The sequence below is a fragment of the Coffea arabica genome, chromosome 6e (assembly GCF_036785885.1).
Source record: "Coffea arabica cultivar ET-39 chromosome 6e, Coffea Arabica ET-39 HiFi, whole genome shotgun sequence".
Classification (NCBI taxonomy): Eukaryota; Viridiplantae; Streptophyta; class Magnoliopsida; order Gentianales; family Rubiaceae; genus Coffea; species Coffea arabica.
Window position 1 is genome coordinate 10,426,812 of NC_092321.1, and position 27,801 is coordinate 10,454,612.

General features: G+C 36.1%; 2 protein-coding genes across 7 annotated transcripts; one reads left to right on the top strand and one right to left on the bottom strand.

Annotated features, from left to right (window-relative positions):
* Positions 1-8,189: 8,189 nt before the first annotated feature.
* Positions 8,190-21,701, top strand: LOC113696997 (alpha-aminoadipic semialdehyde synthase). 4 transcript variants are annotated; one of them, XM_027216390.2, is made up of 25 exons: positions 8,190-8,521; positions 8,745-9,009; positions 9,100-9,186; positions 9,274-9,403; positions 9,558-9,731; positions 9,966-10,048; positions 10,716-10,823; positions 11,789-11,864; positions 12,343-12,514; positions 13,045-13,141; positions 13,250-13,416; positions 14,042-14,099; positions 15,429-15,569; positions 16,053-16,400; positions 16,653-16,733; positions 16,988-17,053; positions 17,597-17,714; positions 17,797-17,926; positions 18,278-18,357; positions 18,822-18,980; positions 19,895-20,129; positions 20,760-20,868; positions 20,950-21,111; positions 21,200-21,269; positions 21,432-21,701. In XM_027216390.2, the coding sequence occupies exons 2-25, from the start codon at positions 8,761-8,763 to the stop codon at positions 21,482-21,484; spliced, it is 3,153 nt and encodes a 1,050-aa protein (XP_027072191.1). In that variant the 5' UTR covers positions 8,190-8,521; positions 8,745-8,760; the 3' UTR covers positions 21,485-21,701. The 4 variants fall into 4 exon arrangements, with proteins under 4 accessions (XP_027072191.1, XP_071911296.1, XP_027072192.1 ...); XM_072055195.1 differs by lacking the exon at positions 16,988-17,053; XM_027216391.2 differs by lacking the exons at positions 19,895-20,129; positions 20,760-20,868; positions 20,950-21,111; positions 21,200-21,269; positions 21,432-21,701 and adding an exon at positions 19,424-19,546.
* Positions 21,702-22,682: 981 nt separating this feature from the next.
* On the bottom strand, positions 22,683-27,639 carry LOC113696998 (uncharacterized). Of its 3 annotated transcripts, none has more exons than XM_027216393.2 (6): positions 26,865-27,639; positions 26,228-26,325; positions 24,095-24,119; positions 23,867-23,987; positions 23,645-23,779; positions 22,683-23,403 (listed from the first exon to the last, which is right to left on the bottom strand). In XM_027216393.2, the coding sequence occupies exons 1-6, from the start codon at positions 27,442-27,444 to the stop codon at positions 23,199-23,201; spliced, it is 1,164 nt and encodes a 387-aa protein (XP_027072194.1). In that variant the 5' UTR covers positions 27,445-27,639; the 3' UTR covers positions 22,683-23,198. The 3 variants fall into 3 exon arrangements, with proteins under 3 accessions (XP_027072194.1, XP_071911297.1, XP_071911298.1); XM_072055197.1 differs by having other exon boundaries at positions 23,253-23,403; positions 23,922-23,987; positions 26,865-27,591; XM_072055196.1 differs by lacking the exon at positions 23,645-23,779 and having other exon boundaries at positions 22,996-23,403; positions 26,865-27,591.
* Between the last annotated feature and the right edge of the window lie 162 nt (positions 27,640-27,801).

Genomic DNA, 27,801 nt, shown 5'->3' on the forward strand with positions numbered 1-27,801 from the left:
ATTTGTAGCAAGGGAAAACGCGGGGAAGGCACCTTTGTAATGCGTGCCAGCCGAGATGAATTCTTCCTGTCAGTCATTTACTCTTCAGTATTCTTTTCTTACTTTTCTTTCTTTTTCTCCTTGTCTATGGTGTCCCGGCATCTCCAACAATGATTTCTGTGCACCTTTTCTTTTTGGCCCAAAAAGAAGAAAAGGGAATTCCGAAAGTTTATTGCTTTATGAAATTTCAGTTCACGAATGAATAGGATTGTGTAGAGCATGTTCAGTTCATTTTCTGTGCTAGCTGCCAACTTGAAAGATGAATCAATGATTCGTCATGCCAATCAAGAATTTGCTGAAATGCGAAGAACCCATGACAGTTCTTACTCTTAGTAGCTTAAGAGTTCATTGTGCCGCTCCAATTACGTCCCCTTTGGATGGAAATTTTTGTAAAGATTTAGTACAGTGACTCTCTCTCTTTTTGGGATAAAATGTACCATATGAGATTAATAATAATTTTGTAAAGACTGAGTTTTGCTACAAAATAATTTGCTCTAGGAGCAATCATCTGCAGTGAGAGACAGGACGTGATGACCGTAAAACACCTTATTACACGTTTCGAATCCAATTTCTAGTTGACCATAATAAAGGACCACATGGGCTGGAAATTATTCTTTGTCCCTTCTCTTTTTTCATTTACTGTAATCATCATGTTCTTCCACTCGAAGCTGCTAAATTTCCATCAATTCCCATGAACAGACAAAGACACACCACATGAGATTCGTTCTGTACTTGTTATATGCATCACTCATTACAATGCCATCATGATATTAATCTCACCCAAATGCAAAATCTTGGTTTCCGGTAGGACGTCTTCCATCACCGAGTTTTTGAGAAACCAATTTTGGGTTTTAGCACCTGACAACACGTTTATGTGTTTCCTAACTTTCCTGTTTCGAAAGCAGGACAACAGTCAACGTGCTCGGGTACTTGTCGATTTCTATTATTTATGAGTTTGGCATAGTACTTGGATTTTCTTTGAATTTTTACTGTTGATGAAAATGATATTTCTTTTCTTTTAGGTAGACGATCTTTTTTACTTGCATACAACGCTGACGCGGAAAGAAGCTGCCAGCGCCGTTAGCAAAAGACACGATCCGTGCCAAAAAATATCACCAACCATTTCATAATGATCGACAATATTGACTTCTTCCACCCTGCACCATTAATGAGCTTTTCATGCACCAGTGTTTGATATTCAACACATATACGGAAATGAAATGACAGAGGGAGAATTTTGGTTTCTTTCTTTGTTGAGGGGAAGAGAACTGTGTTAAAATTTTTAAAGAACAAAAATCTTCTAAACATTTCTGTAGAAGGGTTTCCAATACTCTGTATAAAAGGAGTGGATAATTTTGATTTTGCATTTTCAAATAAAATACGATGTTATTGCATAACATGATGAATTATTTGTATCTACCATCACTCTCCTATTCCTTTCTTATCCAAGCCTACCGGTCACGATTTGAACCTTCTTGATCTACTGGACTGGAGTTTTAGTTCTTGACTACTAGTCCCTATGACTAGTGATTGAATGCACAACTCAACAATCACGTATTTCCATATGATTTCTGTAAGCACAATGTCCTGAATATGCAAGTTAGATAGATTTATTATCTGAACCCTAAAAGAAGTAAAAAGTAAAAAAAAAATTTAACGAAAATCGGCTCGATGTGTTGGTTTTCACCAATTTTGGCCTATTTTGCTGATTCTTAATCGAGGGTGACTAATTTATTTAACATTCCATATTTAATAGAGAATTGAACCGATGTCATGCTTGATGATCAGACCACCGATCCAATCCGGTTTTCAAACACAGCCAAAAGCATGAAGGTACCATGGTTGAAGTCCCTGCTTACTGCTGATAAAGCATTCTTTAATTGAGCACTATTTTACGACCCCCATAGCCTGATAATTAAGTAGGCAACTTAGTTAAGGGCTAAAGCAATATGAAATGTTACATCAAATACTTATCTAAGCGTAAACACATGCAATCACACCGCACTTTAACATTGCAATTGAATGGAGAAAACTGATATGGATTGGATTTCTTCTAACTGAAAATGGATATGGATCTCCTAAAGTGTCAAATAACTATTGTTTTATTATGTTTGGACTTAGAGCACTATTACATAAACACTATATTGTAGCGAGCGCATTGTATATAGTACTAATCGAACTCTGGCTATTATGATCCAATAATTAGGAAAGGAATATGGTAACCGCTATATAATTGCATGTACATACATAAATAGCAAACCTAGCTACATAGATAGACAGCTTAAGCGTCCCTTTCAAATTGCTAAAGTTTTGATGATTATTGAAAGCTTAAAAAAAGATAGCTTTGTAGAAGAGGTCCCTCCAAAAACGCGTTTACCAGCTTTGGTTCCAATGCCTCGATTGTTTGGCGTTTACCAGCTTTGGTTCCTCCAAAAAGGCGTTTACCAGCTTTGGTTCCAATGCCTCGATTGTTTGGGATGATAAGGCTACCCGTTTCAGGTCCTAATCTGGTTGCCCCTTCTTTTCTTCCTTTTCTTATAACTAGCGAATCCATTCTCTTTCTTTCGCAGCTAGCAATCAATTGCCAATCAGCATGCATGCAAAGCTAGAAGAATCGCAGCGTATATATTCATTCATTCACATGTACTGTCCCCCACCAAATTAAAGGCCCCAGCTTCACCAAAGCAATCCTAATTGCCCAAGATTTCAGTTGTCTTTACGTTTTAAGTAAAACATTAAATTTTGTGAAATTGCTTGACTGATTAAGCTTTTTCTAAAAAAAGGGCTTAGGCTTTATAAAGTGGAGCAACAGGAAATTCATTCGGAGCAGGTCCCCTAATTCGGGAATGGATGTTGCCATGTATGTAGTTTGTTATTTTGGCAAAAATTGTTTGGAGATTGAGTGATGGAAGCTAAAGTCTTCTGAATTTTATGACACATTTCGGTGGAAATATGTCGTCACATAGGTCTTTCAGATTTAGAAGACTTTCTCCTCCTATTTGAGGCAAGTGCTGCACAAAAAACAGTTCCCTTGTCTCTGAGGGAACTTAACATGCTTTTCCCATCTTCATTTCAATTTGTATTATCTTCATTTCAATTTTAACATAACTTGTGAAACTAAATTAGTTGGTTGTTGACCAATATGATACAATTAATGGATTCTATGTTCCAGTTGTATTATCCATTCCTGCTTCTTGAAACGATTCGTTTGACTCAGTCACATTCTGATAAGAACAAATTATTAAAAACCTTATGTGTGTGCGTGTGTATAGATAGGGCTACAAGAAGAGACATGCATATGCTATTGCAACACATAATGACAATTGATGTACCTTTTGAAAAGGACGAAATACAAGTAAAACTACCTGGAAAAAGAATTTTTTATTGGAAACTTTTTGATACGCAATACTCAGTAAATCAGCCATGAGGATAGGCTGGAGAGAGCTTGGAGCATTGTGCAACTATACAATTTGATTGTAGGTAGGTAAATATAGTGCGCCACTTTGTTACAATTTGGATTCACGAACAGTAACTGATCATATCCTCCAATCCGTGACTTCTTGAATGACTTTTGATGCATTGGAAGCCAGCCAGATCGTCTCTCTCAATTAATGCTAGAAATTCCACTTACTTAGACTTGGATTGGATGAGTGTTTTCCATTAACGCTTTGACAGTCGAATCAGGAACCTCACGATCATCATTTATTTGACTAATGCCTTCGGGTACTTGTTGAAGTATTTCACTATGCAGGCAGCACCCGAAGAGAACAAGGATGAATGAAACGCAATGGATTTCACCTCAGACAACTAAAAGTCCCGTTTGGCAAGTGAGTTTTTTTGTCTAAAATTTTACTGTAATTTACTGTAAAAGTTGTAGAACAAACTTTTAAAATTTATAAATTTTTGAATATTTTGAAATGTATAATTTAAAAACTTTTCTAAGATTATTATAATTAAAATTGTTAAAAAACTTAGCAAAAAACTTGCTTACCAAACAAGGCTAAAGTCCTTGCACCATCGCTGGCAGTAGAAGCGGCAGAGCCTTACCCGTTTTAAAAAGTTTTTTGGGAGAATAGCCCATCTATGCTAACGAGAGTCTGATCACTTAGGCCCATGTATACGATTGTCCCTTGTGACACTAAAAGGCCTGCAAATTTGACTAAACTGACTGAGAGTATTATATTCCTATTTCCTTTGATCCTTACTCTCTCTCAAAAAAAAAAAGGTATCTTTTTCCTCAATCTCTCTCCTTTATCCATCTATGTTGTGAGGTTTAAAATCTCCTTTGAATTTAAAAAAAAAAAAAGAATATTTTCTCAAGTCTTCTAAATGTATTTTCTAAGAAAATAGTATGCTAGGTTATGGAATCCTACACTCTTAAAATTTCAAAATCCATCATCTTCCCACAATAGGATTTAATTAGATATTTAGAACCGACATAAATAAAAATCTTACAAGTAAAATTACCTATATAAAAAGCATCGCATGAAAAATGAATGACATTTCTAGTTTATGTATGTGACTGGCTATGGTACTTAATGACTGATTCATTAGGCACCATATTATTAAAAGTTTTTTGTTTGTTAATTCTATTTCCTTAGAGACTAGAGCACTAAATCCGTGTATGCACGCGCGCAGAAAGGTGTTTGTACACAATTAAAATTTAACACCTATTACCCATACCTAAATCGAAGGTAACTTCAACGTTGATTGATATTAAACACAGACAAATTAAGCTAATCATTGCTAAAGTTAGCTTTTTACAGTAATCATTGCCTTGTTTTAAGCATTACCAACATATTGTACTCATGTATTCAGTAGTGATATTTTTCACGCCTCTTACTTCTCCTTATTTTCCCAATTTAGTAGTAAACCCTAACAAATTGGCGCCCCGCTCTCTATGCCTAAGTTAGATAATCCTTTTGATTAGTTGGACACTCAGCTTCTTTGGTACAAAACGACAAAGTAGAGTTAGGCAAAAAAGGACATGGGAAGGTATTACATGTGTCATTGTTGCCGTTTTGATAAAAAAAAGAAAAAGAAAAAGGTATTACATGTGTATTACCTAACATACCATAAGGCGTATTTATTAATAGCAACACTTGATCACCAAATGAAACATAAAAGGTATAGCCCATCATCTCTACTCAATGATTTGTTATTGATGTCAGGAGACAAGTAATGCACATGGAATGTTTAAGATTTTAGCATATATGTGTGTTTGGATTGAGATGATTCGAGATAAAATAATTTGTTTCATAAATTTCAATCACTTTTTTTTTATTTTTTTTAATTATTTTTTTTATCTCACATACATCACATCACAAAAAGTGTTACAGTAATTATCTCAAATAAATCATCCAAATAAACTCCTATCCAAACAAATTATTCAACATATACCAAGTGACTGTGATCAATCATCAATGGACTTGCCCTAGACTTTCAATAGTGTAGTTCACCTAGTTGTTTCTTAACTCTTTTTTTTTTTTTTTTTTTCAATCTTGGGTATAAAGGGAGGCTCCAAGTTTTAGATGTGGGACAAGGAAAGTTTTAGAATAGAACAAGAAACTGCATGACTATCTGACTAATATCCTTATCAATTAAAGTAGGATTTGAGACTAATACGATTAAGAATTTGATATAATTGTACGACTGTGATACATTTCACATAATTTTGTGTATATTTATATTTCTTTATTATACATATAAATTTTATTCTTGTATATCATTTCAATAAATTAATAATATTTTTTTTAAAAAAAATGTAACAATTGTATCAATTTTACAGCATCCCCAACCAAGCTGCCTTCCCACCCGTTGAAGCATCTGCCCATTCCTACCATTGCTACCGGTGCCAATTATTAAATGGATGATGCAATACAATTAACTAGAATTTGATGTGGACCCAAAAAGTCTGAGAAAGAGCCTAAAGGCAAACCACTTTTACGTGAATATCCACGTGGGCCTGTCGAGTTCCCGTCGTTCAACGTGATTGAAATCCCAAAGGGCTGAATCATTGGATTTGGTCCAACAGTTAGAGGTACGGTTCTAAAAACTCTCCTCTTGCACTGGATCACGGGTAGCCTTGTTTGGAAGCCAAGTTTTTTGTCAAGTTTATCTGCTATAAGTTTTTTTAAAAATTTAAAGTACAGTAACCTCAAAAAATTTATCAAAAATTTTAAACTACACACTTCAAAATATTAAAAAAAAAACACACTTCAAAAATTTTTTTAAAAACTTCTACAGTAAACTACAGTAAAGTTTTAGACAAACACTCAAAAACTCACCTTCCAAATGGGGATCTTAGTGTCTTTGTGACAAAGAATTGAAACCTCACAGAGATTATTGTCTATTGACATTAAACAAAAAAAAAAAAAAAAAGCCCCAAAGGATTGAACAGTTCAATTCCCTTTGGCTATTGGCCACCGTAAAGACCTGAAGTGTGTTTAAAGGTCGGGAAGTTAAGAGTTTGATCTTTTATCATTAGTCACTAATATATGACTTCTTTAAATTTAAATGGGTGCATAATATATTCGTTTATTTTTTTTGATTGAGCTGGCCCTCTCTTAAATAAGTTATACTAGAATAGGAGTAAAAATAATATAGAAATTGCCTATTGATAAAAAAAAGAAAAAAAACCCCAAGCACCAAACCGGCGCCAAAGAGCAACAAACGACGAAACAGAGTAGGTCCAATCCCCATCCCTTTGCCATACCCACGTCAACAAACGACTAAGCGGAGTAGGTCCAATCCCCATCCCTTCGCCATACCCACGTCATATCTTAATCCAATGGGAACTATTTTCCTATCAGAAAAAAGGAAATAGAAAATTATTTGGTTTCATCATCATGCCTTTTTACTTTTAACTTGGATTGCATATGCCTAGGGATGTAATTAAGTCGAGTTGCTCGCGAGCTCGGTCAAAAGCTTGACTCGAACTTGGGTTGACAGAGTTCGAGTCGAGCTCAAGCGGCTCGATAAGCTAAACGAGTCGAGTTCGAGCATCCAAAAGCGATGCTTGAAGACTCGTCGAGCCTTATCGAGCTTTTTAATTTTAATTATTTAATATATTATTATTATAAAATTACTCTTATGCCCAAAAGAGTTGTTGAATTCACGAAATGTTTCAAATCGTATAAAAATTTTAAAAGGGAAATAATGTCTTTTCGCACAAAAATTATCAAGAAAATGAAATTTAGTAACTCGAGCTCGACCGAGCTCGATAAGGCTCGATTGACTCGAGCCCATGCGAGTCGAGCTCGAGTATTGCGAGCAAGCTTCGAGCTCGAGCTCGAGTACCTTTCTTGTATGTCAAGTCGAGCTCGAGTATGGCGATACTCGAGCTCGATTCGATTACAGCCCTATATATGCCTACACTTTAAGACTTTCACCTCGCACCATTTCGATAGTTTATTCTCTATTTTGAGAAAAATTTTGCTTATGCATAAATGATCAAACAGTGAGACACACACGCAATTGAAGATTGACACGGTTGTATGGAACCGTTAACACAACTATCCAAGACTCCAAATAGTACTCATCATCACTGGTGACTATGATAAAGTTATCATTCAAAAACTAAAATGTGAAATTGAAAATTGAAGTTTGAAAATTGAAATGTGAAATCTGACGTCTCAATTCATTACGTTTTTAAATTATTAGATACTAAATTTAATACATTCGAGTGTATGTCACGTTAAATAAATAGTTTACCACTTAATTTTTTGAGCAAAAATTATTTAAAAAATTTAATTCCACTTAATTATAAATTCCCTCAAGTAATCTGGCTAAGATGGATTGCCCAATGTCCATAGCATAGAATCAACACTAACTGATAAATTACATATACCTTTGAAGGAAAAATATGACCTTAACATAAGTTGATTCAATCAGTAAACACTTTTATGGGATTCGTGAGGTATGCTTCTACTTCATGATAATGACTAAATCGAACTTATTCAAAACTTTTTGTGAAGACAAATTTCTTTTTAACATGAGTAGACTCTTAAAAAAAGGGAAGAATAGAAAAAAGATAGGACTTGAGGATCAAGGCCTCACCGTCGCCATTAGTTGACGTCACATGTCACCTAATTTTTCTTTTTCTTTTCCCCAATGTATATCACATTAATCACACATATGCAATATTAGTGGGACATGAGTGTGATGGCTGTATAAACACGGTAATCTATCTCAGAAACGTCGAAATAGAAGACAATCGTACTTATATATTTTGCAGTCGAATCCAGAGATCCTCGAAGTTGCTTATTAGACTCGGACACGCACTCTGATAGTATATCACGCATTGACAACGACGGAGCTCTGCAGAAAGCTGTCTCATCACGAAAACTTCTTACTAGTTTTCTTACTGCAACAGACATGTTTGATCAGACGCAAGCATTGACAGTAGCAGGAAAGCTCTGAGCGACGTTTTCATCCGGAATTTTTCTACTAATTCAGAACTCTCACCTGCTTGAACTTGCAGGTTTTTTTTTGAATTTTTTTCATTAACAATCGCATTTTGTTAGTTCTTATTAGTTTTTCTCCCTGATGTTGAAGAATTTGATATAACCATTAATTATTGAAGAGTATGTTGTGATTTTAGGTGTTTTATGTATAAAATGACAAAGTGGGATCTTATTTGATATTCTTATCATGGATATAGTGACTTTAATGAGTTGATATTCTTGTGACGTTTTTGGGTGCAGAAGAACAAAGGTAGCCATGTTGGGAAATGGGGTGGTGGGGATTTTATCAGAATCAACCAACAAGTGGGAAAGAAGGGTGCCTCTCACGCCATCCCACTGTGCAAAACTGTTGCATGGAGGTAGAGGCAAAACAGGGGTGGCCCGGATCATTGTTCAGCCTTCTACAAAGCGCATTCATCATGATTCTCTTTATGAGGATGTGGGCTGTGAAATTTCTGAGGATTTGTCGGACTGTGGCCTTATTTTGGGCATTAAACAACCCAAGGTGCCAACTTTTTCTGCAATTTGGATTCTGGGATATTCATTGATAATCAGACGGTCATATCATTTTATTTTTTTTTTTTTTGGGTGGCAGCTGGACATGATACTTCCTGACAGGGCTTATGCCTTTTTTTCACATACTCACAAGGCACAAAGGGAAAATATGCCCTTGCTTGACAAGGTAGAGTGGACTCAAAGGTTTTTTTTTGGCACTTGATCTAGACTTGGATAGTTTTGGCATTGTTCTGACATAATTCGTTATGTTTAGATTCTAGCTGAGAAGGCTTCGTTGTTTGATTATGAGCTTATTGTTGGAGACCATGGAAAGAGATTACTAGCATTCGGAAAGTTTGCTGGTAGAGCTGGAATGGTTGACTTTTTACATGGATTAGGACAGAGTATGCACCTGTTCTTTCAATCCGAGTTACTTCCACTTCTTACTTACTCTTTATGTAATGCTATGTAGTTTGACATAGCAGAGCTAACCTAAAACCAGAATCTCCTTCAAATGCTATTTATCAGTAATTTATTTAATTTCTCTTCTTAATGCAGGGTATCTTAGTCTTGGGTATTCAACTCCTTTCCTGTCTCTGGGAGCATCTTATATGTATTCTTCATTAGCTGCTGCTAAGGCTGCAGTAATTTCAGTTGGGGAAGAGATTGCCACCATGGGACTTCCATCTGGAATCTGTCCTTTAGTTTTTGTTTTTACTGGTTCAGGAAATGGTACTCTAAATCTGCCATGTCCCCATTGTTTTTCTGTGTTATAATGAAAAGATTGTGATATGATTATGCTCCATGTCGGCATATGCTATACTTTGTTTTTCTATTTTGATATCATTATTTCTGAATGCATTTGTGTAATTTCTTGCTTGTTCTGTGTTGTTTATCTTCTATGCTATATGCTAATACCTTTTGATTTCTCTATTGATCTTCTTATGTTTTTGATATTTTCTGTAGTTTCACATGGAGCACAAGAGATCTTTAAACTTCTGCCTCACACTCCCATGGATCCTTGCAGACTTCCTGAAATATTTGGGAAGGTAGTCACAGACTTTTTCGTCAAGACAGTACAATTTACTTCCATGGACTTCATTTGTCCTTCAATGTCTTCAGGCGTTATTGCATTTCTCTGGCTGTTGTAAATTAACTTTTGCTGATGAATTGCATGCTTTTATGTTGAAGTAGAAAGAAGAACCACATCCAACCCAAACTTGCTTGAATGCGTTGGCTGGCCACCTCTGTGGGTTTTCAACTTTAAAACAACATTATCATACCTATAGCAATTTTTGAAAAGTTGAATAAGTGGCTTCTAGAAATGATTACTGCATTTTTGGCTGATGCTTAAGTTGATTTTGGAATTCTCTATTTTAAGTTGGTTTCTTTGGTAAAATTGTTTGAGATGATACACAAAACCAAGTTTGCTACCAAGCAATGATTTGGCTATTAGTTATCCAACCCATGTAATTGGTCAAGTTGATGATCAAGTATAGAATTATTTTCATGCAAAGTAGACTTGTTCGCAAATACAAATTTTATGAGATGTTGAGATTTTTTTTTGTGTCTCTTTCTTTGCTTGTCTCTGAAATGGACTGTTTTCATTTAATGACCAATTCTTTACTTTAAATGATATCCTTATTTATTTTCATCCCTCGTTCATCTTTGAGCCTACTATGTTCGTTCTTACAAAAATGTGTCTACTGCATACAGGCTAAAGATCCTGCACGTCCAGCAAAGAGAGTCTTTCAAGTTTATGGCTGTGTTGTAACCTCTAAGGACATGGTGGAACCTGAAGAACCTTCGAAATTTTTTGATAAGGTACACAATAATAGCTCTTTTATTTAGGTTCTGACTCTTCAATTGAACTTTTTGGATGCATGAGAATGCAGTTTTCTTGGTTAGTCTTTTAGGTTTCAGGAAAGCAACTTCTATATTGTGAACTATATGTTCAATGGCAAACCTAAATGTTAATGTTCACATGGTACCATCCTGGAAATGTCTTCCAAAGCAGTCCAAGGTGCACATGCCAAGTTTGTGTCAGGACTTCTTGAGTACAGTCTGTGACAGGCGTACATCTTTTAGTAAATGAGAGTTTGAGCCAAAATTAAGCACATCCTCCCAATTCTTGTGTCAATGATTCTTCATAGTCATTTGTGGGCCCATAGTCCAACAGTTACTTATGTTTCCACTTTCCAACCTTGAAAAAGGAGCTAATAGCATTATTACAGTCTTCTGCCTATTGCTTGGGAACTATAGATGCCTCTGTATACTGCATATAATGAGAGAGAACTAGTAGTTGCATTGTTATTATCCTCTTGCTTTGGAGCTGGATGACGTACTTAAGCTCACTTTTATCAACCAATTCTGCCAGTGTGTGATTTTACCTGCTTGATCAGCATGGTCTTAAATTAAGAGTTTTGACAAACATCTGCTTTTCATGTAATTCTTTATGAAGATAAACTGAGTAAACATATCATAGAATAATTAAATATCCATGCATCATTTTATTAGTTCATTGATGTCTGATTCATAATGAAAAATTTGCCGTGTAGTTTTGCTACCTGAGCTAGGTTCTTTGCTTTGCAGAATTGTAATAGTTTCCTGCTGAATGCTAAATGTAGAAGAGATGAAAATATCTTGTGAACCTTAGATCTACTTTGTAGGAACTTTTGTTTCTGAACTTCTCTTAAGGAGTTCAGCTGCAGGTTTAGCATTCATGTCTATACCAGTTTTCAAGATAACTCGTGCAATTTCTGCTGATGATGAAGCTATGATTCTTTCAGGCTGACTATTACGCACATCCAGAGCACTACATTCCTGTTTTCCATGAAAAGATTGCCCCTTATGCATCTGTGATAGGTTTGTTTTCTTCATCGTCAATTTCAGTAATGAGTTATGGTATCACCAAGGTAGGAAATTATATCACAAAATTCACCAGATATAAATGAATGCCATGTTTATCAATTCAATCATACAAGAACCTTTCTCCAGATATAAAGAAACCAAAAAGCAGCTTGGCCGATGGAAGAATAACAGAAATTTGGACAACCACAACATTTATTGTAATACTTAATTTGAAGAGTATTAGGCATACCTGTTCGTATTAGTAACGGTTTTCTTGGGGTTGATATCAAAGAAACCTCAGGTATGTAATGCTGAATTCCAAGCCCAAACTCATATCTGGTGAATTTTTAAGTAATTCAGTGTTGAACAGGCTTAAACTTACATGACTAGGCCATAAAATCTTCAAACAGTTCAAAATCATTGTGCACTGAATTTGTTTATTTTTAAATGTTTAGCTCAAATTGTTTCTTTTCATGCATTGTCCCACTTGCAGTTAACTGTATGTATTGGGAGAAAAGATTTCCTCAGCTATTGACGACCAAGCAGCTGCAAGATCTGATGAGTAAAGACTGTCCACTCGTTGGAGTTTGTGACATTACATGTGACATAGGTGGCTCATTGGAGATTGTTAACCAAACCACATCAATTGATTCTCCTTTCTTTAGGTACGCCTTGGTGGTTTTCACTACATCATTGTTGAATTATATTTTCCTTCTATTCTACAGGACAATTTGGTGCGAAACCCTTCAAATTAACTGAATTTGACTAGACAATCATTAAATCTCTCTACCAGGATAACATGGTTGTGGTTGTAATACTCTAGATGAAATGGTTGGAAAAAATACTTAAATTAGTCATATTATAAATAGCCATACTTCTCTACCCTAACAGGGTAGACTCGTAGTCATCTAACCATAAATTCTTATTGCATGAAATTGCTGCCCTGGGGAGTTGTCTGTTGGCAAAAAAACTAACAATGCATTTATTTAATCTTTGGTTAGATCTTCATATGAACTATGTTTTTCTTGACATGTTTAGGATGCTAGATACTCTCCATTGCACATTCGAGGTTTAGGCATCCAGTTGTTGCCTTCAAATCCTAATAATGTTTCCATATGTTTTCTTTTTCTTTTTTTTCCCTGAAGCATTTCTTTTCTTTTTCTGTGCCATTACTTTCGACAATGATTGGTTCTAGATATGATCCTTTCCAAGATTCGTACCATTATGATCTTGATGGTGAGGGAGTGATCTGCTCTGCTGTTGACATTCTTCCAACCGAGTTTGCAAAAGAGGTTATTGTTATGCTTTATCTAACATCATCTTCTCATCTTCTTTGACATAAATATGCTATGGTTGTCATGTCTTATTAACTTTATCTCCTCCATTAATCACAAATAAAGGCTTCCCAGCATTTTGGAGATATTTTATCCCAGTTTATTGGAAGCTTAATCTCTATACCAAATATTGAGGAGTTACCTCTGCACTTAAAGAGAGCTTGCATAGCGCATCGTGGAGCACTGACTCCACTTTATGAATATATACGGCGGATGCAAAACTCTGATGTTGAGTAAGTAGCTCACGTAATCTTGCTTCTCCTTCTGTCTGTTATATTTATTCTCACTTCAAGATTTAAAATACTTGTCAATTACAATTTCATGCACAGCAATTGCAACTTAGATGCTCTAGTTTAATGATTAGCTTCTAAAATCTTCATTCCTAGAACTCAACAAGTATTGAGCAATCCCACAATTATTTCGTAATTCATATCAAGTTCTCAATGTAAATCCATACTCTGAAAAGTGAAAACATCACATTAATATGATACATCTAGGTTTGTACCCCTATAAGTCTATAGGTATCAAGTCAACTTCTAAGAAGTCATTGAATTGAAAACCATCATGTTTATGCTTAGTTTTGAACATGTAGAAGTTTAGCTTGAAAGAAAATATTATTAGGGCTTGTGGATTCATGCTTTCAAGGACCCTCTAATTTATGCTACTTTCTTTTGGAGTATTTTATTAATTTCATCTTATAATTGCTTTATTCGAGCCATTGAGAAATCGAGATATTATTTCTACTTCTGTGTACTGATTTAGGCTTCTTTGTTGTGAACTTTGTACAAGTTAGATCTTGTATGAAATTCTTACTTCCAACATGATGCCAAACGATTCACGTAATGTGTTTTTATGCAGAGATCCTTCTAGAAATCTTGAAAAAGTCTACCCTGATAAGAAGAAGTATACTACATTGGTATGTTTCTTCGGTAGACCACCTCTGCTACTCCGTTATAGTACACTCCATTTGGCATTCTCAGCCAAAGGAAATGCATGCCCAGAACTGTTACTTGGTTCTAATAGTTAGTAATACTATTCTTCGCTTTGGTGTATTCTTTATCTTTGCTCTGGGTATGGATTTGTATAAATGTTGTTATGTGATGTTATATTGCACCAAATCTTCATATTTTTCTGTTCACAAGAAAAAATAAAAGGAACTAAAAAATGCACCATCTTTTTGTTGAATACTATTAAATAAACAAAGTGCCAAAATCTAGAGCAATTTTGTGCACTGCTCTTTTTTCTCCCTCCCTGATTCTCGTTCCTCTCTCAAACAAGGTAAGCTGCTCTTTCTTTGATTCTTTGTCTTTATCCTCCTTCTCTCTTGCTGCAAATATGCTTTCTTTCTTTTCTTTTTCTGTTTCTCTTCATCGAAGTGATGCTTTCTTCTCTGTTTTTCTTTAACCTGCTGTTATTTTCCTCCTGTTATTTTGGTTTTTTTTTTTTCACTTAAGTTATCTTCTCCTTCTTTTGGGCCTAAAATTGGTGTGTTATAAGCTGAAACTTGTCTTGCTGAACTTTCTGGTCTTGAAAGAATTTGTATGCTGAAATTTTGGTGCTAAAAATGCATCAAGCTATAGATTACAATAGGCAATGCTTCAACAATTTTCATCCGTTATACTCCCTCCGTCCCAATATTAGAGACGTTTATAGGGAATGCAACTTTTTATGTACAGTGATATCATTATTGACAGCCAAGCCTTTGTTCCAAATTTATCCCGTCGCAAGTACAATGGTCAGCTGCACTTTGTATTTTTCATGGAGTAATGATTTCGTGGGTCCCATCTTAACCAAAAGCATCCCTTTGTATGTTAGAGACACGCGCTATTATTGGCCTTATAAAGTGAGAGTTAGTCTCACGTACTCCTCTTGCTTCTCCAAATGGATAATAAATAGTAGGTCCCACCAAATTTATTTGGATTTTCTAGCACATGCACTATGAGGGCAAGGACGGAAGGTTAGAAGGAAAATAGTGTAGCGTGACTCTAATTTTGGGACAATGAAAAAGGTGAAATATGACATTAACAATGGGACGGAGGGAGTACTTGACTAGCTGCTCTTGGTGAAGCATGTGGTTGATTAAGCTGTAGGAAACTTTGAGGCTTTAACAGAAAGTGAATGTGCTTAAAGAACTCATGCTTCTATGGTGGAAACATCAAGTCATGATTGTCCCTGAATATATTTTTTTTGAAATTCATGCTTTGAATTGACTCTTAAAGTCACTCTTTACTCTGTCAAATGACAGGTGTCTCTAAGTGGTCACTTGTTTGATCAATTCCTTATTAATGAGGCTCTGGATATTATTGAAGCGGCTGGTGGCTCCTTTCATTTGGTTAAATGCCAAGTGGGCCAAAGTACAGATGCTATGTCTTATTCAGAACTTGAGGTGAGTAAACCTGTAACATTGGTTCCTCAAAACAAAAAAGAGGAATTCATACTCATTGACAGGTGCACCAATACAGGTACAGTTCTTACAAATCATAATTGGAAATCAATTGCTGACACTTGCTTGTGCGTTTTGGCTTTTACTAAAGTCTGAAGATTCCATAGAATATGTAATGAAGTGGAACAAAAACAGTTGCTGGTGATCAATAAAGATTGGATAGAAATATCTCTCCTACTCTTCATAAAACTCATTCCAACTTCTGATTTGAAATTTACAGCTTAAAAACCAGAGACATCTCTGCCACCCAAATATCCAATTACTTCATCCTTCTAAAAATGACTTTCTGATCATCCGCACGTGGTGATTCTGCTAGTGCAAGTTCTTTTAGGCTACTCATACATATTTGCCTTTGATTGTTGGCCTTAGGCTACTTCTTTTCCCAACCTGCTTTTACTTGTATTAGTGATTTCATGTTTTGGACAGGTCGGAGCTGATGATAAAGAAGTCCTGGACAGAATAATCGACTCTCTAACTTCAATTGCTAATCCAAGTGTAGAAGATGGGTTTGCTGATATAACAAAAAATAAGATATCTCTGAAGGTTGGTAAATTCTATGAGAATGAAGTAGAGAAGGGATATGATATGAAGAAAAAAAATGTAATCCTCATCTTAGGTGCGGGGCATGTTTGTCGACCAGCTGCTGAATTCTTGACATCAATAGGGAGTTTTCCATCACAACAAGTTCTGAACTCATGTCTGGAAGCTGCTTTTGAGGAGCAAAACTCCATTGAAGTTGTTGTTGCTTCTCTATACCTGAAGGATGCAGAAGAGGTACAGCAGAATAAAGTTTTGCAGTATATCAACCTGTTAAAGAGGGAAAAATAGTAGAAAAACAGAAGTCCGTTGCCCTTGCTTTGCTATTTTGTTTATCCCAATGCATGTCTGAGTGAAGCATATAATGACACGTTTAGCATTAGCCAGCAACTTTTTCGTCATTGATTGCTCACTTGTTTATTCCCTTGTCGGCTGTCCATTTTCTGTATAGTATTCTGAAATAAATTTTCATTTCACTTCTCGGTGCAGATTATTCAAGGAATTCCAAGTGCAACAGCAATTCAACTTGATGTGATGAATCATGAAAATCTTCATTTTCACATTTCACAGGTATAATCTGTACATGTTCATCAAAGAATGTTTAAACAAATTAAACTCCAGTTGAAGAACAAGGAGATGTTGGCATCCTGTTGGTGCCTTGATAGTTTAGATGCTATATTTCTTGTTATATTATGTTATTCAACTGCACCATCAACCTGTCAACATTGGCGAACATTTAGCAGCTGAATTGGTTATGAAATCATCTATTTTGGTGCCGCATCCATAATCTTACTTTGTCAATATCCTACCTTCATCTTGTGCAGGCTGATGTTGTCATCAGTTTACTTCCTGCTAGTTGCCACAACATCATAGCAACTGCATGTATTGAGGTACTAAGTGATACCTTCATGTTCTTGAATTTGATTAGGTTTTTTGTTAGCTCTAACTGAAATTGTACAGCCCAGAAGTAGCTGAGCCTACTAGAAAATTTTGGTTAAAGTCAACCACCAAGGACAAAATACTGGAGTTCATTTATTACATCTTCTTTCCTCCTTTTTTTTTTTTGGGAACAATGCCACCTTGAGATGGTTAGGGGTTTGGCCCAGAAACTTACTGCTAATAAAAATAATTGGAAGATAATTACAAGGTACCCTAATCTTTATCTGCTAAGTGATCACAACCTCTGAAAATGAGGTTAAAAGAGAAATTCTTGCATGTGACAGTCCTCTATCACTGAACTAGGTCAAGGTTACGAAATCATCTCAAACTTTTCTCGTTTTCATTTTCTGAACTTATACAATAACCATGATGTCTTGGGGCTTTACAGGTTACATAGCAAAATGCTCACCTGACCCAGTTATGCCTTTTTTATTTTTATTTTTTGTTTTTATATTTGGCATAAGACAATATCTTGTCACCTCTCCTAATTGCAGCTGAAGAAACATCTTGTTACTGCTAGTTATGTTGACGACTCCATGTCAAAGCTAGATGAGGCAGCAAAGGTTGCAGGTATTACAATTCTTGGTGAGATGGGCTTAGATCCTGGAATAGGTAAACTTCATCCCGGTGCTAAAAAATGCTGATATTCAGTTGGACATTCAATTGATTAATGGTTAACACTTTCTCATTGCAGACCACATGATGGCGATGAAGATGATTAATGAAGCACATAAACGAAATGGGAAGATTAGGTCCTTTACTTCTTACTGTGGTGGTCTTCCGTCTCCAGCAGCTGCAAACAACCCATTAGCTTATAAATTCAGGTATTACTCCTTGAAGTTTGCTGCATTAGAGGTACACTCGTCAATCAACAACGTATTAGCTTCTTTAGGTCTCCTGTTGCTTGTACAGAAGTATATTGTTCTCCTTCCAATTCAGCAGAATGTGAGCATTGTACTTTTAGTGACTGCATAATATATCATGTTCAGGCTCTGTCTGTGTCCCACAAGCCCTCTGCTGCTTATAATGTCATATTGCATGTCTCAGAGATGAGTTATGTATGAGTATTTAAAGTTCCTGTGGAAATCATTTTCATTCCTTTTTTGTGCATTGTATTTAGTCCTCGTCAAGATAAACAGACGCACTAAAGTATACCATTTCAATATTACTGTCAGTTGGAGTCCAGCAGGGGCTATTCGAGCTGGGCGCAATCCAGCCACCTATAGATATCATGGAGAGATTGTACGTGTCAATGGTGAGTTATCAATATCTTAATGACTAGTAAATGTAGAAGTAATCACCATGTTCAGGTTCGTTTCCTTTGATCACAAATCTATTACTTGCCAATATGATTTGTCATGAATAATCCTCTGTTGACTTCATCTTTATGTGGGTTCACAAATCTTTTACTTGCCAATATGATTTATCATGAATAATCCTCTGTTGACTTCATCTTTATGTGGCTTCTGAGTTTTTATTCTCATTGTTTATGTAAGTTTCCCGCATCAGATAAGATAGTAGCTTCTGATATAGTAAAATGGTAACTAGTTCTGGAATTGTTGCTAGGTTTTAATGATAGTAATTTGTATTAGCTTCTCCTAATATGGTGTCCAAGGCGTTAATTCCTAGCTGGGACTTTAAAGTTTGTTTGTCTTAGCAAAAGAATAATTACACCTTTTCTTCCTTAAATTCTTGATTATTCCTGATGCATACATGCAGGAGACCACCTTTATGATTCGGCTTCAAGGATTCGGCTAGCAGATCTTCCAGCTTTTGCATTGGAATGTCTTCCAAATCGCAATTCTTTACTGTATGGAGAGCTATATGGAATAGAAAATGAAGCGTCAACAGTTTTCCGTGGAACCCTGCGTTATGAAGGCATGATATGTCTCTGTGCTTTTATATTATGTCATCTTTAGGTTACACATTGTATTATTTTCTCATACTTTGGATTGAGGCAATTCGCAATATAAATCCCTTCAGATAAATAAATTTATCATTGACACTTTAGTTAATAGGCATAACAATTTTTAATGCGACATAAAACTAGATATCCAAGATGTTAAAAAACTTGGCAATTTAGGTTGTCAGGTTGAGATTTTTAACATTCAGCCCTTTAAATAACTAGAAATGTTTATAATACATGATTAATGAGTCGATTAGCTTATGTACATAATTTGACAGAGTGAGAATTATATTTGAAGGAGATAGTGTTAAGTAATCTATTAGTGTTAAGACTGCATTCGCATATCCTGTATTCAGTTTTCATACGCTATTAAAATGTTCTAAGAAGACATACTTTACCTTTCTGGATTGCTCAGGCTGTCAGATACCAGTTTGATTGCGGTTTTTAGAAGAGATTTTGAAAAGAATAACACTTCATGGTGAAGTGTGAGTATATGACAAAAAGGTGGTTGGGGAGCATGTTTGAGAAAAATTCCAAAGATACATGTAATAAAGTGATTCTCTGTAAGGTTAGCATATGCCAAACTCAGTTGGGTAATTTTAACTGGACTATCTAAATGTAAAAAAGTTAGCTATTTAGCCAAACAAATCATGCATGTCACAAACAAAGCCATCTAGGGACTGGTTGAAACAGATACAATTGGTCATAACATGAATAGACAAACTAAGCATTTTTCAGAACACGCCCATTAATGTTACATTACCGCCCATACTTGAGAAATCATCTTAAAGGCCCAAAGGTGCCTTGTTTATTTCCTTATGGGTCAATATTTGGAAATTTAATGGCTTGATGATATGTAAAGCTAATGCATTCATATATCATGCAGGTTTCAGTGGTGTAATGGGAGCACTTGCAAAAATTGGATTCTTCAATACCGAAGCTTTGAGTACCCTCAACAATGGTGAAAAGCCCACATACAGAAAAGCTTTACTTCAACTTCTTAGATTAAATGATAATAATTTGGATGGGTTGGCTATGAATGAGAAGGAAATTACAGAAAGAATTACTACACTTGGAATTTGCCAGGGAGAAATTGCAGTCAGGACGGCCAAGACCATTATGTAAGTATACCCATAGAGGTTTGTTCTGCCTAGCAGAGTTTCATAGACTAGCAGAAATGTTGAAAGCTTTGCAAGGGGCAGGAAGCTGAACCCCAATTTTGAAACAACTCCTGCTCCATCTAAAGGAACTATAAAAACAATAAATAGACGCATTTGCTTTTGATACTTTTTGAGTGAACGGAGCCAGAAATGTCTGTGTGTCCCCTTTTGGTGTTTTAGTTCTTATTCCTTCTTTTTTCCTGTGTTGGACATTGCACCCTGTTTCTTCTCTCTTTCACATTTTTCCATTATGATGTTAAACATTTCCAAAGTTACTGATGAAATTTTGGCAACTTTCTTGGAATCTTTCAACAGACTCGGTATCGATATTATGTGTAGAATAGGCAGAAACTTGTCACGTTTCGTAACTGGATGTACATGCTCCCCAGAACTACATGCCTCATATTTCCACTTGCTTCTGGTTGTGACAGTAACTTGCAAATTTAGTAATGACACTGATTATTAATAATTTTCAATGAGAACAATAATTTCAATATCTTAAATCTTTTTGCCTTTTCTTATTGCGGTTTGCACTGTGTTGAAGTAAAGTCCCCAAGTATTAAAGCTCTATGAATTTCCATTTTGAAACAGGTTTTTGGGATTTCACGAGTCAACAGAAATACCAGCATCATGTCAAAGTGCATTTGATATTACCTGCCTTCTCATGGAAAAAGCTTTAGTTTATTCAGGCACAGAACAAGTAATTGGCCATGCATTCTATGAGTTACAGTTTTGTATATGCTGCTCTTGCCAGTCGTGTAATAAAGTTGTTGGTGGGTAGGACATGGTTTTGTTGCACCACGAAATTGAAGTAGATTTTCGAGATGGCCAACCTACGGAAAACCATCGAGCTACATTATTGGAATTTGGGAGGACCAAGGATGGAAATACCACAACAGCAATGGCGCTTACGGTTGGGATTCCAGCAGCAGTTGGAGCTCTGGTAATGACTTGCTTCAGTTTTCTGGTCTTGCAAATCTGCTTTTGATCAATTTATCGAACTAGATCCATCTTATATCAAACTATTGCAGCTTTTGCTTGCAAACAAGATCCAAGTAAATGGTGTTATAAGGCCCATTATGTCAGAAGTCTACATGCCAGGTAAACTTCTCGTCTCTTCTTTTATTTAGGTTCTTTGGTAGGGAAGAAGATACTCATGTTTTGATGCATTATCTGACAAAGTAAGACAAGCATCAAGATTACGTGCGCGTCTCCTTCAATAAATGAGATACGCAAGTTACTTTGGTTTTTGCTATTTTGCAGCGCTCCAGATTTTGGAGGCCTATGGTTTCAAGTTGTTGGAGAAGATCGAGTAGCCAAACAGTGAACTTTGTATTCTTGTAAAGCTGCAAGTTTCAGATACGCATTTGAATTCAATGAAAATAAGCACTTTTCAGGCCATCCAAAACGATATCCAACCAGATGGTCCCCAGTATACTCGCAAGTTAGGGCAGTGTATTATTTTGTAAATTACATGTACACAGCATAAATAGAGCATGAAAAGGTGGATGGAGCTCTGTCCCTTCAATCGAATGTCATTCCTTTCTTATTTGTCTTAATTCAAATAGTGGGATGGATAAATTTTTTTTTTTTTGTTAATCTTTCCATCCCTTCCCACACTCTTCTCGTTCTAATCCAAAGCCTCAAGCACACGATTTGAGCCTAAGAACCTTGATCATAAAATTTTCAAAGATGAATAGTGTCTGTAATTCATGTTATCGTTGATGATATAATTGGGCACGTAGACATTTAAATTAAACTTCAAGGAACTATTTCATTAGTCAATTTTATTGGCAGCAAAACTCCGTTTTGGCCACCATACGAGCTATTACCATCTGAATAATCTTCATTCCAGTTGATATTTGGCATAATTATTTATTCATTAAGGGTTAGTCAATGATGTTTAGATTTGTTTACTCAAGTCATAAAAATCTAGATACAGGAAAATGAAAAGTAAATGGGGCGAGAATTAAACAATGTAGAACAGCTCGATACCAGTATTTTTTAGCTAATTCTGAGAATCTGTGAAAACAAAATACCGGTTAGTAGTCTGTTTTCTTGAATTACTCCTTAACAAGTAAAGCAATCGTTCTTAAGTTGAATACATTTGCATTTGTCAAATGTTAGCAATTGTTATTAAAAGGACATGAGCGACGAGGATCTGCTACGTAAGCTCTATTATAGAGCTGGAAAACTTATTCCGATGCTTACGGACAGAAGAATAGGCCTTGCATCTGCAAGAAAGAGGAGTAGTTTCTTGATCAATTAATGAGAATGGATTAATATTTTGATTACTTTTAGCGCTTGCTTTTGACAGATCCATAGTACCCCGCATCTGCAGCAGACCCATGCAATAAAGTCGCCCATACGTTGAAGACAACATTCCATTCCAGTATGGGGTAAACCGGGCAAAACAAACTTTTATGAAAAGATACAATGCAATGTCAAACCTAACTTTCCAACCAATCAAATACTATTTTGATCCTAAAATGTCTTTTGTCAACAAAAAGAGAGTTAAGCACCTAAACCTTGACAGTATATAACATATATACAGGCTTCCAAATCCAAGGATTGGTAAAATCTTGTTGAACATAGTGTGTAAAATCGTACAATCGATCCTTGGAACCGTTTGAACCATAAGTGCAAAAGTGTTTACTAAGAACAGAAGCATGCCTAAATTTCATGTTTTCATCCTACAATGAAATAGCCGTGATGCTTGAATGGGTCTTGCCACGGCAATTTTACAGGCCAAAACCCATATTGACCTCCTACAATCCCCAAATAGTGGGGAAAAACCACTTATCGGAAGCAGTTCATAGTGTCTTCCTCTAACCTTCCTTTTTCTTTGGTTGATGCATCAAGGACACAACTTCCCCAGTAGTATCAAGTTGGCTGCTTTGCCAAAAGCCAATAACGTAGGAAAGTACCCATCTCAGGATATTCTCTGATGCTTCCCAGTAGAATCAATTTATTAAATACTTACTATAAACAAAGAGTAACTAGGAGTCCTAGAAATCATAAAAAAAAATCTCAGGATTTTACCAACGAAACTAAGTGATGCTCCACCTCTTGCCAATTGTAAACTTTAGTGACCAGAGGGTGTTGGTTAACAGACTCTGTCTTACACCAAGGGTAAGAATTCTCATAATCAAAGAGAAGAACCTTAATTCCAACTTCAGCACATTCAATGGCATATCTTGGATTATCATCAATCAAAACTTTTGCTCCCAAGGTCCTGACAGAAACATAACAATAAGCCACAAAATTCAAAGATTTCCAAGTAAATAATCCAAAAATCCCTGGTAAGAAACTGACTGACAGTGTGTTGACCAAGACAAAGATATAGATGGTATACATGCTAACGCAATAAATTCGGAGTGCAGTTTTCTGATAATTTTTAGAAAATCCTCATTTACTGGTGGACCAGGCAAAAAAATTTGAAACATAAGATTATTAAGGCCAAAGATACAATATACCGGCAAATTTCAGATTTAGGTCTGGATTTTCCATCCAATGCAAAATGATTGCCAAAGTGGATCTCCTGAAAAAGTCCTGGATAATGATTCTCGATCCATTCAATTGTGTGTTCTTTAATTGCAATTTGCCGGGACCTACATATATGAGTCAAACTAATTGATTGCCATATGCAAAGGAGAGAAGAGAAAGGGGAAATCATGTGAGATCCACAAAATACATACGTAACTATGGACAGATCACAAAATCTGGACAAGTTTTGAAGAGCCTGCCGAGCACCTGGGATTGGATGAATCCCTGTTCTGAAGTAAGACGTCTTAAAAAACTCATGAACACGTGTATCAGCTGTCACAAGAATAGGAAACTCTTGTCACATTAAAATCATTTTAGTATGCAACCTACAGATAGGTTAAATTTTAACCAAATAATAGAAACAAAGGATCGAACTACACCTTCATCCCGAGAACAGTTCCATATCTGCAAAAACAGATCAAATATAAATCAGGGAGAAGAAGAGAACATATGTTTCTACTAAACTGCAAGTACTTAACAGGCATGATCATATGGCTTCATAATGGCCTAAGTACTCTCTCATGTACACGCACATGGACATTTGTGTTTGTCCACACAAATGTAGTAGTAAACGTAAAATTGAAGATTATGGGCAAAGAACTCATACAAATTGTAAACAGAACAGCCAAAATGAGGAAAGAGGAGTGGCAGCTAACACCTTGGAATGTGAACAGTATTCAATGCGAAGAATAAGCTAAAGTATCAGCAAGATAGATGCAAAATTTTATCAGCTAACACCTTAGAATGTGAACAGTATTCAATGTGAAGAATCAGCTAAAGTATCGGCAAGATAGATGCAAAATTTTATCCTCATGGCAGAGATTTTCTACACCAAAGAATAGACACTTCAGCCATACAGTCCACCTGAAATAGAGGCTGGAAACGAAAAATTCCAAAAGTTGATCAAAAGCTGCCTTCTCTTCCCATCTTTCCAGCTCCAGTAGATCCATTAAAGAGTAAGGCAAATCCACCAAACACCAATTAATAAAAAGACAAGTGCCTAGAACCCACATCCCACGAAACAATGTAGGGGCAAAGGAGAAAAGGTCTCAAGTCTTTTCCGCTCACTTATACGGTACTGCAACAACTAGGGACGAATTCAAGTACTCTTGAGATGATAAAGTGTCATGGAAAATGCAACGAACTGGTCAAGCAAGAACAGGGGAGTAAATGGTTGCATTCAGTATGTCATAGAAAGATTTCACAGTTACCACTGGATATAGTCGGCTCCAGCATGCATCAGTTTCAGTTCGTACTGAAGCATACTAAACAAACTAGAGGAAAAGTTTCAACACTTGGCAATTCCAATGGTAAATTTGCATGCCTTAAATCTAGTTCCAACTGGCACTCAGTATGCCATAGAAAGATTTCACAGTTACCACTGTATATAATCGGCACCAGCAAGCATCAGTTTCAGTTCGTACTGAAGCATACTAAACAAACTAAAGGAAAAGTTTCAACACTTGGCAATTCCAATGGTAAATTTGCATGCCTTAAATCTAGTTCCAACTGGCTCTATTTCTGAAGTTCCAAAGCATTCATGATTCAAGGCCAGATCCATAGAAACAACCATCAGTCTTAATAATACTGTGAATAGATAATAGATATTTAACAGATTAGCAAAGAGGTCTGTCACTGCACCTAGCAGCCCATAGACAGCAAAAGTTTCACCCAGCCACCATTGCACATTGAAAAGACACATGCTTGGACAATTCATTCACCAATCCTTTCACAATTTGTGTCCACAACTGCGAAAAAAAATCCAACTTCCACTAATAGAACCACCATCTCTTGGCCAATTAAATTTCAATGCTCATGATAGATTGATCCATATCTCGAGACAGAGTTCCTCAGTGCCTTGTTTCCAAACTATTAGTAGTATTTGAGCAGAAAACTTTCAATTTTTCGCAAAGTATTTGCAAAAAGAAAGCCACATGCGTGGAAATATAGTTAAACTGTGAATTATGCGACCAAGAAAGGAAGAAGAACGAGACAAGAGAAGAGTAGATAACAGAAGAAATAAAGAAAAGAACAAACAACGACGGAGTTAGAGCACCAAAAGCATGGAGGAAAGAACTGGACCAGTAAATTCTTTCCAATACCCCATCCCAGGAGGGGAAACTCAACCTTTCCTTGTATTTAAAAAGGCGATCTATATTGTTACCAGCTTCACTGATAAAGGAAAATTGACTGCTTATGTACCCAATGAGATGATCTATTCCTACGGCTCATGTGTACAGTGAACAAACAAAATGAGTTACAAGTTTGATCATGGACCAGGCTCTTCTAACTTCCAAAAGGGCATACTTCACAAAAGACATGTGTATCTGGGCAAATAATCTTTTCGATAAAAAAAAAGCATGTCAATCATAGTTACAATCTACTAAAGCATGAACTAATAAATTGCAAGGCCGCATCTAACACAGGAAAGTTTTTCATATAATTGAGGCACATTTGATGTTCAACTTCTTCAGAGACATGTCATGCAGTATTAAATGCCAGTTGATGAATACCTTGCAAAACTCATAAACATGGTATTCAGAAACTGAGTGATTTGAGGAGTATCGATCTGCAACAAACCGATTGAGAGCTGATACAAAGCTGCCAAGAACTGCAAGGAAAATCAGTAGAGAAAGCAACATCCACATTAGCAGGAGAACAACAGTAACTTAAGGTACAAAGTTATTGATTTGTTGACATGTCTTCAGCAGTGTTCGAGAAATCTGCTTAAGCCAGTAAATCCAGGAGATTAAAACTAAGCAATTGAACCACCGACAACAATTATTAAACTTAACATGAGAGTCAACCAGTCTAATCTCCAGTTAGAATTACGTAGGACGAATCACAACTAAAATGAAGACATCAACAACACCGTTCGACGAAAGCAGAATGAAAACTATCCGAATGCCAACCATTCCCGCCCTTGGAGTAACCTTTGACAACGAGAAAAACACTAACAGTAGCAACTTACATGTACAGCGATAACAAAAAAAATTCAATTTTTTAAACCAAGTTTCAAACTGCATTATATATCCTACAGCGTCAAGATTAACAGTTGTAAATTGAAACACATAGTACTCTGAGGAAGCTAATCCATTACTGTTTTTCTTCTTTATTTTCTTCTTCATTTGAATGGGAAGAGGATTATACCCTCGTCAACATCAACGGCGACTGCAATTTTCTCCGGCGGCAAATGCTGATCCTCAGGAAATTCAACGGAGCCTTCTCTATCATTCCGACACCTTCCGCCGTCATCACCATGGCCGTCAAAAGCATTCTCCAACCTGAACTTAATATCCTTAGAAACTAGTTCACGGAACAAATGCTGCTGCAAGCTTGGCGCAATTGCCCTAGCCTTATGCAGCCAAAACCCCCCACCACCACCGCCGCCGTCCCCAGCATTACTAAACCCCGCATTTTTATCATTTTTCTTATTAATATTCTCAGATGAGCCGCATCCTTTAAGCCTCAAACAAACACTTCTTCCTCCTCCGAACCCCCCGCCGCTACTATGTAAATTCAAATCAATAGCTGAAGAAGCTGAGGAAAAGGAAGATTTTTGAATGGATAAAAATGGGAATAAATCTTTACGGCCAACGGAAAAGGTGGACGGCGCCGCGGCCATTAAATAAAGCCAGCAATGGTGGTGGCTGTAAAGGCGGTGGTGATGATCTCTTCTATATATAGATACAGATACTAAGCGGAAGAAACAGCTTCGCCTATGTATCATAATAATAACTATATGAATGGATTAGAAAATGATTTTTGTTTTTTAATTTATTCGATCTATTGCTACATCTAAAATTTTAGGGATGTGGAGGAAGAATAAAGGCGCGTAGCTTATCCAAATCTGAGCAATTCAAGAATGGAATGTTCTCTTGGAATATGAATATTTATTGGAGGAAATGACGAATTAAGAATGTGTAGAAAAGAGGGCAGATTTCAGCTTCATTTGTTTTCTAAGAGCCTTTTTCTTGTTCTTGCCCTAGATATTAGTATTATTATTGTTCTGTGGTTGAAATTTGTAAGTACTCAAGAATTGGAGTCTTGAATAAAAAATAATAAAAAGAAAGTAACTTGCTCCTCC

Excerpts from the sequence above, each read along its gene's own strand:
- LOC113696998 (XM_027216393.2), bottom strand. The coding sequence starts at position 27,444 with ATGATACATAGGCGAAGCTGTTTCTTCCGCTTAGTATCTGTATCTATA. Across the intron at positions 26,326-26,864 it reads CGCCGTTGATGTTGACGAGG|TTCTTGGCAGCTTTGTATCA; the intron begins GTATAATCCTCT and ends TTTTCCTTGCAG. Across the intron at positions 23,404-23,644 it reads CCTAAATCTGAAATTTGCCG|GACCTTGGGAGCAAAAGTTT; the intron begins GTATATTGTATC and ends TGTTTCTGTCAG.
- LOC113696997 (XM_027216390.2), top strand. The coding sequence starts at position 8,761 with ATGTTGGGAAATGGGGTGGTGGGGATTTTATCAGAATCAACCAACAAG. Across the intron at positions 9,404-9,557 it reads TTTACATGGATTAGGACAGA|GGTATCTTAGTCTTGGGTAT; the intron begins GTATGCACCTGT and ends TTCTTAATGCAG. Across the intron at positions 17,927-18,277 it reads CCATTAGCTTATAAATTCAG|TTGGAGTCCAGCAGGGGCTA; the intron begins GTATTACTCCTT and ends TATTACTGTCAG.